Consider the following 14,283-nt stretch of genomic DNA (forward strand, 5'->3'; position numbering starts at 1 on the left):
ACTCCAGTCCCCTGACGGCCAATTTAATCAGCGAGGCTACAAAGCAATATGTCGGCATTTTCAGCTTCAAGTCCTACGCTTGATAAATCTTTTCATTGCTTCTGAAGGCGTCACAGACCATTTGAAGGCCTTTTTCACACTTGGAATAATGGTGAAGACAATTTCAATGTCCAAAACGAAGAGAATATTCTTCAGTATTTTGGGCATCTCGTCTACGTTTTTCTCTGCAACTCTTTTCCTTGCGTTGTTATCGATGTTCCGGCCGCCTTTTAACGCGGTAAATGTTGCTACAGGCACGAACGTAAGCGAAAGGTACGATGAAGCCCCTTTTCTGAAAGATGTATATTATTAAGCAAAATTTAATTTAACTGGGAAAATTGAAAGAGGGTTATTGAACGGGCGCTTTATTGATATGACGATGACGTCATCATGCGTGACAAACGAACCCCAAAGGACGTCTGCGGGGAGGCTACCCTCTTTGCTGAACAGCTCAAAGTCACGGCGAGTTGAAAGGAAATATTTTAATGCAGAATACTCTGCTATATTAAGTAGACCCAGCGTGGTCAATCGATAAAAACCGATATAATTGGAAAACCAATTGATAAATCGATAATTGGTATCAATCAACTGGTATTATAGTCTCCTTCGCAGCCGTTATTAGGGTCGTCACTCGTCACGCAACGCTCCTCCCCAAGTGGGGAGGAGCGTTGCGTGACGAGTGATGACCCTAATAACGGCTGCGAAGGAGACTACTGGTATTAATGTTATCGATCAATCAATAGAATTTGATGTTCACACTCTAACAAGTGCTACTTTTATAAATTTTATTGTTTTTATTGGATTTATTCATTGTTATATAATCGATTGAAATAGCTTGAGTACTTTATTGGTTGGCCAAGTAGGGAGTAGAGTGTACATTCTTAACGGCCATCATTTGAACCCTCCTCCTGTATGCCCCTGGCTTTGGCTATAATATGGACACCTCTATAGTGCGGACAGTTTTATTGGTTTGAAGGTTACCAAACTTCATATCTTTCCTTCCTTGATAATGTGGACACTTCTGTTCTGTAGAGTGGGGTACCTGTGTAAACTGTACAACATGGAATGGTTTCCAGGATAAGTAGAAAGTGGCAAAGGCGTAAACTTTTGTGGTTTTTATTTAATGTTATAGAGAGGACAAGTCTACATCATGTTGCTATAGTAGCAAAATTTCTGGATCTTAACAAACCATGGTCCTGCAATCAGTGCAGAAAAAAACAAAGAAACAAATTGACATGGTAGCCCATACTTTACTTCCATCATTCAAAAAAGCAAATGGCTGTCTCTGTCAAGAAAGATTGTTGACATCACACTTCTCCTCTCTATCAAATTTGATTGTGTCAGATATTCCACTGTAAGCAGCAAAATTGCCGCCTGTCAGTTCATTTTGACTGGGTTGATGACACAGTCTGTATTTTCTTTTCTGCAGTTATGAACTACATTTTCCAAGTGATCTTGAAGACCTTAAATCTCTAGCAGTCCTTCTGAAGCAATACAGAAAAGACAATTTTGGCTATGTTGTTTCACTGTTCTGCAGTGCGTACCTGTATAAGCAGACATTTGCCATTCCAGGATCAGTATTTATGGTAAGTGTGCCAGATAAAATTTTTGAAACATGAAGTGCCCTATAGACTAGTAATATGTTAGTTAACGGTGCAAGAATACTCAAGACTGTTTTGGATTGTGTAGGTGTTGTTTGATATACAACTGTGCAGTAGAAAACTGCAGTTAAGTTAATCATAAGAACACAGTTAAAATGAACCTCTCATATGGAACCACCCAAAATGCCATCATTTGTTGGCTGCTTATAAAGGGTGATTTTTGCTCAGGAGAGTGGGTGAAACTGTAGTGCTTTAATGGGAAAACTGCTGTAGGTTGTTTGGGTATTTGTTGCTTTCAAGAGCTGGGCCATAGGTAGCATGAAGAGGTTAAGATGGGGCAAGCTAGACTTAAAAATTATTTGCTAAGCAAAGATGGTGAAGTCACTTATTGGCACTATCGGGGGTTTTTGCCTCTCACTTCAGTCTATGACTATGCTATTGATCATGGTAAATCTTCTATCACCCCTCCCCACTCTCAAATAAGCCCCTCCCTCCCCTCCCCTAATTATTTGTCACTAAGAAATGATAAACTTCGTGTGGACTGACCCAGGATGGTTTATTTACCAACTACATGTAGAAGTTTGGATTTGATTCTGGACCTCCAACCTTCTTGTTCTTGAGCTTCTCCACTAAATGCATTTTTTTCTTTTGGGTTTTACAGAATTTGTTGGCAGGTGCTATATTTGGAATCTGGGCAGGATTTCCTTTGGTTTGTTTTTTAACTGGATGTGGAGCTACATTTTGTTATCTTTTATCCAAAGCTTTTGGCAAAGTTCTTTTGCTGCAGTTCTTTCCTGACAGGGTCCAAGCCCTTCAACTTAAAGTTAGTATAAATAATTAACAATTATTCCTCGAGCCCGAATGGGCTTTGAGTCAATAGCCCATGAGGCCAAAGGCCGCATGGGCTATTGACTCAGAGGCCATGAGGGCGAGAATTATTGTTTTAGTAAAATCCAACTAGTTGGTCAAAAATATCGAGACAAAACAACTTTAGCTAGCAAAACGCAATTCAGCCACCATTGTTTTGGTTTTCAAAGCTGGCACTTTTCGCTGCTAGTGGGCCATAACATATAGCCTAGTGGTAGCTCAACCAATCAGAACGTAGCATTGATAATAGACCACTAGTTGGATTTTACTAAATGATAATATTCTTATTCTGTGACTTAACTGTTAAGAGTGATTGACAGTGTAAAAGGGTTTAAGTGCTTGGAAGCTTTTCCTCTTGTCCTTTGAGTCCATTCACAAAGCTGTGCATTCTTGATCCAGTATTTATACATCAGAATATGTTGAGTCACATGGGTGCGTCACATATATTTAGCAAATTGTGCAAAGGGGGTACCACTGATTTTCTATGGAAGGTATATGAAAATAATGCTGAGTACCTTTTCAATAAAAAAATATTAGTATAGAGTAGGGTTAAACTATGTTTCCCACTTTTCTTTGGTAAAAAAAAAAAGATTATAATTTATAGTTTATTTTAATTTATTGTAAGATTTGTGTTGCATCAGATTCTGATTTTCCATTCTAAATACTACACTGGGTTGCCAAAATTGTCAGGACAGTCATGCATGCAAAGTCACCTAAAGTTTTCTATTTCTGTTTTAATTTATACTTTTAGGTCAAAGAGAACCTTGATAGTTTGTTCTTCTTCCTGTTATTCTTAAGACTGTTTCCAATGTCACCTAACTGGTTTCTCAACATGTCTTCACCGGTTCTAGAAGTACCCATCACACAGTTCTTCTTTTCAGTTTTAATTGGTAAGCACAATCTAATTAGTAATGGTAACAGGACTGAGTGGGGTCCAATTCGGTCTCTAATCATACGAGTGATTAACAAGATTTGTTTAATCCAAGTATGATTACAGACCAAATTAAATGGCACGAAGTTCTGTTACCAATTAATCATGACTTTAACAAAATTTTTGTTATATAAGGCTCTTTTTTAAATCAAAACAGAAGAAATTCCATTTTTTTTGCTAGCAGTGAAAAAAAAGCCATTTGAACAAGCACGTGATGGTGCATACTGTCCTATTAAATTGTCCTATTAAGGCTGAAATCAGGGCAGTTGGTAGCCAATCAGATTTGAGAATTTTGTTATAGTTATGATTAAATATTTAATCATTATTAGTTTTTCTGCTGCAACTACATGTAACATTAATTTTTATCAAAAGCTTATCCATGGACTCTTTTGGAAAGACACTAACCTTAACATAACTTACCAAATCCCTACTTCTAGTTTATATATTCTGTTTGTGGTTTTGGTTTTTCATTTTTATACTTCATTACTCATCATCCGTTTTTGCTTTGTATTTCAGGTCTCATGCCATACAACTTTATATGCTGTCAAACTGGCTGCATTTTGTCACAGCTCAGCTCTTTAGATGAACTTTTTACATTCTCTGTAATCATTAAGCTTTGTGGTATAGCATTAATGGCTTTGCTTCCTGGTTTGATTGTGAGAAAATTTCATAAAAATACTAAATTTCACATGGAGTAAATTATGACATTTTTTATTTCATAAATTACAATATTGTTCATAATATTTATCCATAGAATCTTCAAACCATTTAAAAAAAATAGTAATAAATTATTTAAAAAGAGAAATAAATTTGAATTTTTAATACATTTCTCAAGCTTTCCAAAAATTTGTTCCTCACTCAACTCTCATTTTTCTTTCTTTTATAGTCTAAGCCTAGCCAAATTTTTTGCAATTTAGAACTGAAGATCAATAAATTTTCAACGTTGATGAAATCTTGCTTGTTTTCTTACAGAAAGGAGCACAATGGTGTGACCTCCTTAACCCTTTAAATCCTAACTAAGATCAAAATTTAAATTCTCATTAGTTGCCCCTATTCATTTTCTATAGAAGAAGTGGGGAGAGGTTGATAAAATATCAAGCCAATATTCATCTTGTGTGATCATATCCATAATTCTCATCACCATTTTGTTTTATAAAGCAGAGATATTACAAGGAGAAATTTGATGCTCATCACTCTTAAGGCTTTCATGCAGACAATAACCAATCAGAAGTTGAGGACAATTTCCAGCTGGCTTCTGATTGGGTTAAATCTGTATGAAAGAATGTGGATAAATCAAAAGCAGTCAGGCTTTTGGGCTCCTAGCCTCCCCCGCAGGCGTTTTTAGGGGAGATCGTATTTCTTTTGGGCTCCTTGCTGTAACAAACTTTTTTGGCCAGAGGTTTTTGTTAGACTAGGCTACTGGTAATAGTCATTTTTCTACTTGCCGCTGGGCCCGCAGGGAACCAGAGAAGTAATCAGATTAACAACCTTTGTGAAAAATATTTTCGATAATTTTTAAATGAATTATTGTTTCTAATTGAGTGCTCTTGGTACAAAACTCTTTTAGTTAATGCTTTAGCCAATCACAACAGTTGGTGTATTTAGTGAACCAACTAAGGATCAAAATAGTCTCCTATGCCACTCCCATTTTTTTGAGAAGCCTTGCGTGACAAGAGAAAGAACGGCTGCAAAGTATACTGGGATTAAGGCCACCAACTCTGGGAAAAGACAAAGATTTTTCTTTGTTTTCACAGTCTTCTCTCTTTTCCACATCTCTCTCGTCTGAAGTCAGGCTACCCTTCTGGTAGCTTGCGGTAAAATGCGGCTTGTTAGTGAAGTGGTTTTCTTTCAACAATTCCAGAGCGTTTAGGACTTGCATGCTAAAAAATTCCTTGGGTGGGGAGTAAAATGCTGCATTCTGCATATAATATATGCCTCTACCAGTTCTCACAAACTGTGAGCTTGGGATTCCTGTGGCTCAACATCTTGGACAACCTGACAGGCCGTTATCCCTAGACCAGACAATCCTGTTTGGAAGGTTTACACCAGCTATATAATCACCCCAAACGATAGAACTTGGTGGGAGTTTGTGTTACAAAAATACTTCCTCTCCACATTAATTAATAGTTGCGACTTCCTTACATCAGTTCAAATTAGGACACTCCGTGTAGTCAAACATAACGATTAGAATGAAACCGCTGACAAATTTCCCCCTCTTGAAAAGCGAACCGCTCATGTGCTAATGCTAACACGTTGTTTGCCGGCAAAAGGTGGTCGTTTTTTGGCTCTCTGGCGCCGCAGAATCATGGTTGTTTCCTATAATACATCATCAGGGTTTGGTACTACAGCTATGAAGACGCAATCATTGACTGTCAGCTCTTCCCGCCCGCCTCCAGGTAGGTGTGATCGCGCTCGTGGCGAAAAGTTCTGAAATCGAAAGTGATTTAAATATTGTACGAATGACCAATAGAAAACATTCCTTCAAAAGTTCTTTCAATTCTTAGAGATGGTCATTAATCGATGGTTTGTGGCTTGATTTCTAAATAATCGTGTGATATATAAAGTAGACTTTAAACAGCTTTTTTAGTAATTAGGCTTGCCGCTCATGCGACCATCATTCACACTTTGTAAGCGCATCTCCAGATATTTTTAGTAGCTTTAAATAAGGGCCCGCAATATATCGTGAGTAGATCATCAAACGGGGAAAAAAAAGCCTATACAGGAATTACTAAGTATGAGTGTTTCCGTATCAAGAGATCAATATTTTCATGAGAAAGGGTGGAAGTACAGTTACAAATGCAGCTCTTAAGTGGAGGTACACTGCACATACCGTTGCCTTCCTGGAACAGATAGATGCTCTCTGTAGATCGCCCTAAAGACATTAAAATTACTCAGGGATGAATATGGATATTTTGCGTTATATTGCGTTTTCTTTTAAAGGGATCAAAAATAGTTACCCTGTACAAATGTCTGTAATGAAGTTACAATGTCACCTTGTTGTCTTACATTGCACCACATATTGCATTTCTATTGCATCATTATTGATATCTCAAGAATCTTCAAGAAATCATTAAGATCTTACAAAATCATATACATTGTATTTATACTCAAAATTCTTGGAAGACAATAATAATAATTATTATTTCCTGCCTCTAAGGTAACAGGAAACATATATGAGATGTTTTAGCTAAAATACACAGCAGACTGAATATGATGTTGAAAAAAAATTAATGAAAGGTTATGAATTTTCATTATATCAAGGGTCTTTTCATATGACTACTTTTCAATCTGAACTTTAGATATGTCTTCTTAAAAAAGCGTATCATTCTTAGCAAGTTTGATTTAAAATTTTTTTTAAAAATATTGTTAACCTGGTGTGAAGCACTTATGTGTACAATGTAAAGCAGAAATGAAAAGGCAGTTTTAAAACTTAAATTATTATTTATATTATTATTATTATTATTATTATTATCATCATTATTTTGATATTCATATTAAGTAATACTTTATTGATAGTTACCCTGCTTACTGTGGAACACTTAAAGGACACTTACCCTTTACAGTTAGAATGGGGAGATAATACCTCGCTCAAGATCAATGAGTAAGTGTTGATAATCAATATTGTTGCCCAGATTATTGCAATAAATATAATTGATCTTTTTCGACTTTTTGTGGGTAAATCACACAGGCATAAATTTAAAATATGCTTTAAAAAAAAACAAGGATTGTCAAGAACAAAGTTTTTCACCAGTAATTACAGTAATGTTGACAGTCTTAATATATACAGTTATGTGAGGTAAATGTACATTGGAATACCTTTTATGCTTCAATATGACAATTTCTCTTCAGATTTCCATCTACTTTGAACTTGAAGTTAGTTAATAAACAAAAGTCCTCATCATCATCATCATCATCATCATCATCATCATCATCATCATCATTCAGCCCTTTTGGTTGGTATACTTAGAACAATGATCTTATTCCATGCATTGCATTTTGACATCTCATTCACAGGATCCTTCCTGTGAATTCTGATATCCCTACACTTTGTCTAAATATACATGTACAAAGTATATAATGTGTTCTTCTTTCTTTGAGGATAAAAAGTGAAAGGCTATTTTCAAACCCCCCTGTATGTACCTTTTACAGAGACCTGACCCTGACTACTGACCATTCAATAGCTCGTTACATTGCCCGCTGCCATCCTGCATTAGGATTGTATGGAAGAAACCCACTGCAAGCGTCAGAGGTGAGAATAAACTGCTGCCTGGCTAGCTCAGTTGGTAGCTTACACTTCTGCTGAGCAGGAGCTCAGAGGTTCAAACCCCGTTGTACCTAATAAGGGTTTTTGATCTGCTAAGAACGAGAATGCTAATATCTGGCAAAGCTAATAAATTAGTTCAATTAAATTACATGTATTTCTAAGTTTAAGTTTAATGTCTAAGTTTTCTAAGGTTACAGTACATTGTAGGTGTGACAGATCTTGCCTTAGCTCAGATAATCATTTCATTGAGTAATACAGTAATTGACCCAAGCAGTGTTACGATTTCCTTGCCAATACCTGGCAAAGCTAATAAATTAGTTTATAAGGCTAATAAAAATAAATTAGTTTTAATTAGTTTGAGTTAAATGTATTTTTATAATGGCACCGAAAAGATAAGGTCCTAGATTGAAGATGGTTATCATACTGATCTTTCACTTGTATACACAAGTGAGTTGATAGAGCGGTTTTCATTTGAGTGTCGAGAAGTAATTGGTTTTGCACTTTCTACACGATGCGATTGGCTTAAAAGATTCACGCCACCTTTTCATCCAATCAGAAGTAAAACCAAAGCCAATTGTGACGCGCTCGCATGCATTTTCCCGCGCTTTGCGTCAGCCACATGTAATTACTTCGAGTTTTGATTGGTTCAATGTATTGTCTGTGTCCTATGTGATTGGCCAGAGTAATTACTTTGGTTTTGGTTTTACGACACTCAAACGAAAACCACTCTATTAGTCAAATCTTAAGGGGTTTTCCCAGCTAGGTAGTTTGTTTTATACAAACTTGTTCACTGTAGTATATAATGATTCAAGCAGCTTTTTATACTTGCAGCAAGTGATTTGTAGCATTTTTTTAAATTTAGGTTGATCATTGGCTGGAGTTCAGTGTTAATTCTTTGGAAAATGCTGGTAATATTAATGATGCTCTCCATCGCTTGAACAAAAGTCTAGCTCCAGTTGCCTTTCTTGCTGGGCATTCTCTGACATTAGCAGACTTTGCAGTTTGGGGAGCTTTGAAAGGTTTGTTGATATCAGTGTGACTAAATAAATACGAATAAATGAAATATTTGAACAAACAAATGAATAGATAGACGTATGGACAGACGGACAGACAAATGAAGTAGCTCTACATGTATCTATTGGGAATTATCTTGATTCACTTTTTAGAACTACCCTCTCTTGCTACCAATATTTTCCCCTTTTTTATTCAGTGAGTGGCAATGTTGAGAAGCTGATGAAGCCTGGAAGTGCATTCGAGCATGTTGCTCGCTGGTTGACATTCTGTGGAGCACAGCCACCATTTTGCAATGTATCTGAGAAGATTCCCAGTCAAAATAGTGGCGATAATTCTGCCCAGTTGGGGGTAAGTGTCTTTGTGATCAAAGAAAAGCCACTTTAAACTTGAATAGTTCCAACAGACAGATTCATGTGAATTGTTGCTTAATTTCAATTCATTTTTTAGACAAAGATGAAGTCTGAAGGAAAATATGTCCAACTGCCAGGTGCATCGCAGGGTAATGTGGTGACAAGATTTCCACCAGAAGCTAGTGGGTAAGTCAAACTGTACTGTTTAATTTTTATTACTTTTACTATATGGCTGGCTCTGCAAGCGGAAAAAAGGGAGGTTAATCCTGTGTTATGATTGGCTTCCTGAATAGGGTAATGTATAACTAACATTGTTTTAAATTGTTTCACCCCGTCTGTGCTGTATGTGGGCCTTGTCAAGTTTGGCTCTAAAGTTTAGCAGTGACTATTGCTTCTTAATGCTCAGAAATTCAAGTTTCTACCCTGGTTCAGTGCTGTTAATTTCGCAAACGTTTATCTCCTGGAAGGGGGAGGCATTGCCCTCCTTTGATCTTCCACAGCTTAATTTCTTGACTCAAATGTTTCCATTTGCAGATACCTACATATTGGACATGCCAAGGCAGCTCTGTTAAACCAGTACTACAGAAACATGTATGATGGCACAATGATCATGAGATTTGATGATACCAACCCGGCCAAAGAAAATGCAGAATTTGAGAAGGTCATTCTTGAGGATCTGAAAATGTTGAAAATTGAGCCAGATAGGTTTACGCACACTTCAGACCACTTTGACACCATCATGAATTTTGCTGAGAAGATGATACGAGAGGGCAAGGCGTACGCTGATGATACTCCAGGAGATCAGATGAAGGAGGAGAGGGAGAAACGAGTGAAATCTGCTAACCGCGACAACTGTGAGTATTTTTTCAGTAGAATATCAATTCTGGCGTTGATTCTTAGAGGCAAAGTGATTGAACACTTTAGTACTAGACTTGCAATATGGGGGTCCCCTTGGTCAAATCTCACCCCAACTGGTACAGTACATGTAGCTGACTTTTTCTTGGTAGTCATGCATGTGATTTCAACTCATTGACCACACATGTAAATGAGCAACTGGTTTGCCTATTGCCAGTTGGAATATGTTTCCCCCGAAGGAGAAGATTATTAGATATATTGTTGTTGTTATTAGTATGTTAATTTATTATTATTTTCATTTAGAACCCACATGATAATATGATAGAAAGTTCTGAAAAACACGTGGCAGTACTTTATAAGAAGTTTTATGCAAATGGACACTCCATAGACACAATGAAAAATAATTAAGTTGAGATATGACTTCAATTTAGGCACTTATCGTAGTATAATATTTAGTTAATCCCCACCTTTAGGTATTGTATACTTTGTTGAGATGTCTTTAAATGACTTCATGTATTTTTATCATTGAATTTTAGCTGTAGAGAAAAACCTTGAAGTCTGGGAAGAGATGAAGAAAGGAACAGAGTATGGCCAGAGATTTGCGTTGAGGGCAAAGCTTGACTATCAGTCTGAGAATGGCTGTTTGAGAGATCCTACAATTTACAGATGTAAACCAGAGGAACATGTGCGTACTGGATTGAAATACAAGTATGTCAGCATTTTTTGGCTTGTGTTTTATTTGTCAATGTACAAGACTATGATAAATAAATATTAGTACTAAGTACTGCCCTGTAAACATTGTAAAAAGTAAAGGTCAAATTATGAAGGTTGTGCTCTTAGAAAACATCCAGGGAACTGAGAACCTTTGAAACTGTGAACCTAGGATGCCCAGCATACACGTTTTGTGGAAAATGAAAACAGGTACCACTTAAGTGCCTTAGAGCGTAACCTGGTAGAAAGATCAACAGGTATCTCAAGAACAGTTTACCTAAGAATCCCAGTCTTGTTTGATGTGTTAGTTTGGTTTAAAGGCAAAGAACAGAGGTTTTAACAGCTGCACGATTGCCACGATACATTTTATTGCCACCTCCAATAAGATGTGTTGCGGCATCACAAACCTCTTTTGCTAATTTGATCCCAGGTAGAAAAAAGCTCAGTAGGGAACTTAAGAACCACGACGAAGTTCACGACGACGACGTCTGTTGACTGGGAAAGGACTGGAACAACAACGTCAGTTTCGGCGGGAAAAAGGAAACTTAAGATGTAGTCGACCGGTAGGTCGACGACGACGACACTGAATGTAAACAAACATGTAGACTGTGATGTTCGTTCGCAACAAAGTTTTTTCGCAAAGGCGTCTTTCAAGACGATGCAAGATCTTATTTTATAAGCCGTACGTCTACTTTCATTGACGATGAAGAATTTTTCGTGTTGTCTGACCTTTTGGAATGGAAAAGTCTCTGCTTTCCGTACGAAGGTTATTCATCTTTCAACCTGAATGACATGACCGAGTCCGAGTGTCTGTCAGAGTTTAGATTTGGAAAAAAGAGACATTCCGATGCGATGGCTGTTTTTCATATGAAGTTCATTTCCTCAATATTAAAGATATATGATTTGCCTGACCTAAATACGTACAAATAAATTTGTCACTTACGAGTTCGCTCGCTCAGCCTGCACAGCTCAGTGTTGTCTTCGAAGTAAACACAATTCATCAGTCAAATTTTCAATCAACATCGCTTGATAGGATAAAAAAGAAAGGATACCTGGATTTACGAGGTGAAAAAATAGGAAGCCCTTGAAAAATCGCTTAAAAACAGGGAGTTATACCTGCCGAAGCTTGTGGATTGCAGGACGACGTGAGTCTACTGTGTTTGGCGTCGTCGACGACACCACGACGATGAAATTTGTTAACCGCGCTTGCGCAGTGCACGGTATCTCACTTCCGGTCGTCGTCGTGGTTCTTAAGTTCCCTAGTGTTCAGCTTACAACCACAGCTGAGCTTGCATTTTATTTTGGCAGCCATCTAGAATTAATCAATAAAAATGAAACCAGAACAATAAGATGTGGAGGCTCTTTTTTTATAACGATAAAAGAGCATACTGTGGGATTTTATTGGATAGCTGAAGTTTTTCACATTCCCGATTTTTTGTTTTAAAAGGGTTTATCCTACATATGACTTTGCTTGTCCCATTGTGGACAGTATTGAAGGAGTAACACATGCACTAAGAACTACAGAGTACCATGACCGGGACCCTCAGTATTACTGGTTTATTGAACAACTGGGTGAGTTGATCTTTCTTAATCCAATAAGTAAAGTACACTGTATAGTACTGTTCGAGGTAAAGGTCCACGATAGCATTGTGTGTTCCACATGGCTGAGCAAGCTTTTTTCCTGACTTGCTGGTCAATTTTAGGTTGACCCTCAATCACACATCATGGAGGCGTGTGTGGCTGAGTGGTTAACACCTCGAACTCTGGATCTTGAGGTCCAGGGGTCAAGCCTCGCCCATCTTGTTGTTTCCTTAGACAAGGAACTTTACTCCCCTTTGTCTCTCTTCACCTAGGTGTATAAATGGGTACTGGCGATGTACTGCTGGGGGGTAACCCTGTGATGGACTAGCATCCCGTCCAGGGGGAAATAGCAATACTCCTAGGTGCTTCATGCTAATGAAACCGGGATAAGCTCCAACTTTTTTTTGCCTTTCCTTTACCTTACCTTACCTTTAATCACACATCACAGGCACGTTTTTCTACATGTCAGGTTAAGTGTTGCAATACTTACAACGTAACTGTGTTGGCAGACATTGCTTGAATTTTCTGAGGCATTATTATACATCTTGTGTTAGACTTTTGAAAAAGTCCTTTGGTCTAGTTAGTATGGTCCCTCACTTTACATCCTTTCTGCTGTGAAACTCTTGAAGTCATCGTCTGGCAAGTCTAATCTATATCTATGGTAATAGATTTATGATAACTGTCACGAGTTCCATGCCTCCTTTAACTTTTCTGCAACAACTCAAATGGAACTACCCCTCCCCCCCCTCCCCATGAGGCTAATCGGATGACTCTTATCAGATTCGTTAATACATAGCATGACTGTTTCAAATTTTTTTGATAGGTATCAGAAGGCCACATATTTATGAATTTAGCCGCCTGACTCTTGTGAACACAGTGATGTCCAAAAGAAAACTCACTTATCTTGTAGATCAAGGCTATGTTGAAGGATGGTAAGTAGTGAATTGTTCAAAAATTCTTATCTGCCATAAAGTGAGTCTTGAATTATAATAAGTACTACTACTACTACTACCACTACCACTACCACAGTACCACTACTAATACTAACAGTACAGTACGTCCCTTTCTCTGTGAATCGCACTCAGTTTGCCAAATATTCCTGTATGATTGTAAACTTGAGCCGAGGAGAGAAAGGAGAGTAAACTGCCTGTTACCGATTCATTCAGTGCGCATGTTCCATCGTCTGAATGAAAGTTTGCATGGCAACAAGATAAAATACGTGAACCAAGATTTGCTTTGACACAATTTACTATACAGCGGTTTTCGTTATGACTTTGAAAACACTTATTCTCCAAATGTTGAATGGTTGTTATCATTAGCAAAACTGGAAAAGATCACAGTAAACCTTATGTTTTTTCCGCTTATATTCCTGCGAGCAACTACCAACGAGTAATAATTCTTCGCTTAAAACTTGTACGACAGCCTCGCCTTTTTAACCTCAGAATTCTTCGCTTTTCTTTCTTCTTTAATATATTCCTGTGAGCAACAAGCAACGAGCAAGTACTTCTCTTACAATTTGAGCAACAAACTCGCTTGTCATACCCCGTCACTATTCAAACGAAATTGTTTGTCTATTTTCATACACGAATGACAGGGATGATCCCAGATTCCCAACTGTTCGTGGAGTTTTGAGGCGTGGTATGACTGTAGAAGGATTGAGGGAATTCATCGTGTTACAGGTAGGGCCAAACAACGAAACCTCTCTTTGAATTTGTCATTCTGTTGCGGCCGATAAAGGTATTTTTTTGTTCCACAAAGTAATAGAATCTAATAAACTTCTCTTTAGCCTTAATTGAGGGTTTTCGTGTCAGTGTCGAATATACTGTAGTTTTGCAGTTGCTTCGTTTTTTCATTGCGTCTCTTTTTGAATGATTTTTGATTGGTCAAAGTAAGATCTCAAATTCTCTTTTAACGAACTAGACTAAAGCAAGAGCCAACTACAAGAAATACCAGCGCGCGAAACAAAGGAGCCTTTTTTGATTGGTCTTCAAAACCAATCTGGAATTTAATTGGTTAATCCACCGAAGTCTTGTCAATTTCACTTCAAGGGCGAGAAGATCGATACGCGCT

At 37.5% G+C, this 14,283-nt stretch overlaps 2 protein-coding genes across 2 annotated transcripts in view; both read left to right on the top strand.

The window, feature by feature from the left end:
- The first annotated feature begins 43 nt into the window (after nucleotides 1-43).
- Nucleotides 44-4,220, top strand: LOC140925329 (transmembrane protein 41A-like). The gene is made up of 5 exons (XM_073375331.1): nucleotides 44-312; nucleotides 1,469-1,625; nucleotides 2,302-2,463; nucleotides 3,259-3,397; nucleotides 3,955-4,220. The coding sequence occupies exons 1-5, from the start codon at nucleotides 149-151 to the stop codon at nucleotides 4,134-4,136; spliced, it is 804 nt and encodes a 267-aa protein (XP_073231432.1). The 5' UTR covers nucleotides 44-148; the 3' UTR covers nucleotides 4,137-4,220.
- A 1,439-nt stretch (nucleotides 4,221-5,659) lies between these two features.
- Nucleotides 5,660-14,283, top strand: part of LOC140925327 (bifunctional glutamate/proline--tRNA ligase-like) — a 36,358-nt gene continuing 27,734 nt past the window's right edge. The window contains exons 1-11 of the mRNA XM_073375330.1: nucleotides 5,660-5,834; nucleotides 6,955-7,039; nucleotides 7,588-7,687; nucleotides 8,565-8,721; nucleotides 8,913-9,064; nucleotides 9,164-9,252; nucleotides 9,601-9,920; nucleotides 10,458-10,629; nucleotides 12,080-12,204; nucleotides 13,037-13,145; nucleotides 13,808-13,892. Of these exons, the coding sequence (XP_073231431.1) occupies nucleotides 5,681-5,834; nucleotides 6,955-7,039; nucleotides 7,588-7,687; nucleotides 8,565-8,721; nucleotides 8,913-9,064; nucleotides 9,164-9,252; nucleotides 9,601-9,920; nucleotides 10,458-10,629; nucleotides 12,080-12,204; nucleotides 13,037-13,145; nucleotides 13,808-13,892 (1,548 nt within the window). The 5' untranslated portion in view covers nucleotides 5,660-5,680. The remainder of the gene's footprint in view (nucleotides 5,835-6,954; nucleotides 7,040-7,587; nucleotides 7,688-8,564; nucleotides 8,722-8,912; nucleotides 9,065-9,163; nucleotides 9,253-9,600; nucleotides 9,921-10,457; nucleotides 10,630-12,079; nucleotides 12,205-13,036; nucleotides 13,146-13,807; nucleotides 13,893-14,283) is intronic.

Source organism: Porites lutea, chromosome 14 (genome assembly GCF_958299795.1).
Source record: "Porites lutea chromosome 14, jaPorLute2.1, whole genome shotgun sequence".
In the NCBI taxonomy this organism is placed as follows: domain Eukaryota; kingdom Metazoa; phylum Cnidaria; class Anthozoa; order Scleractinia; family Poritidae; genus Porites; species Porites lutea.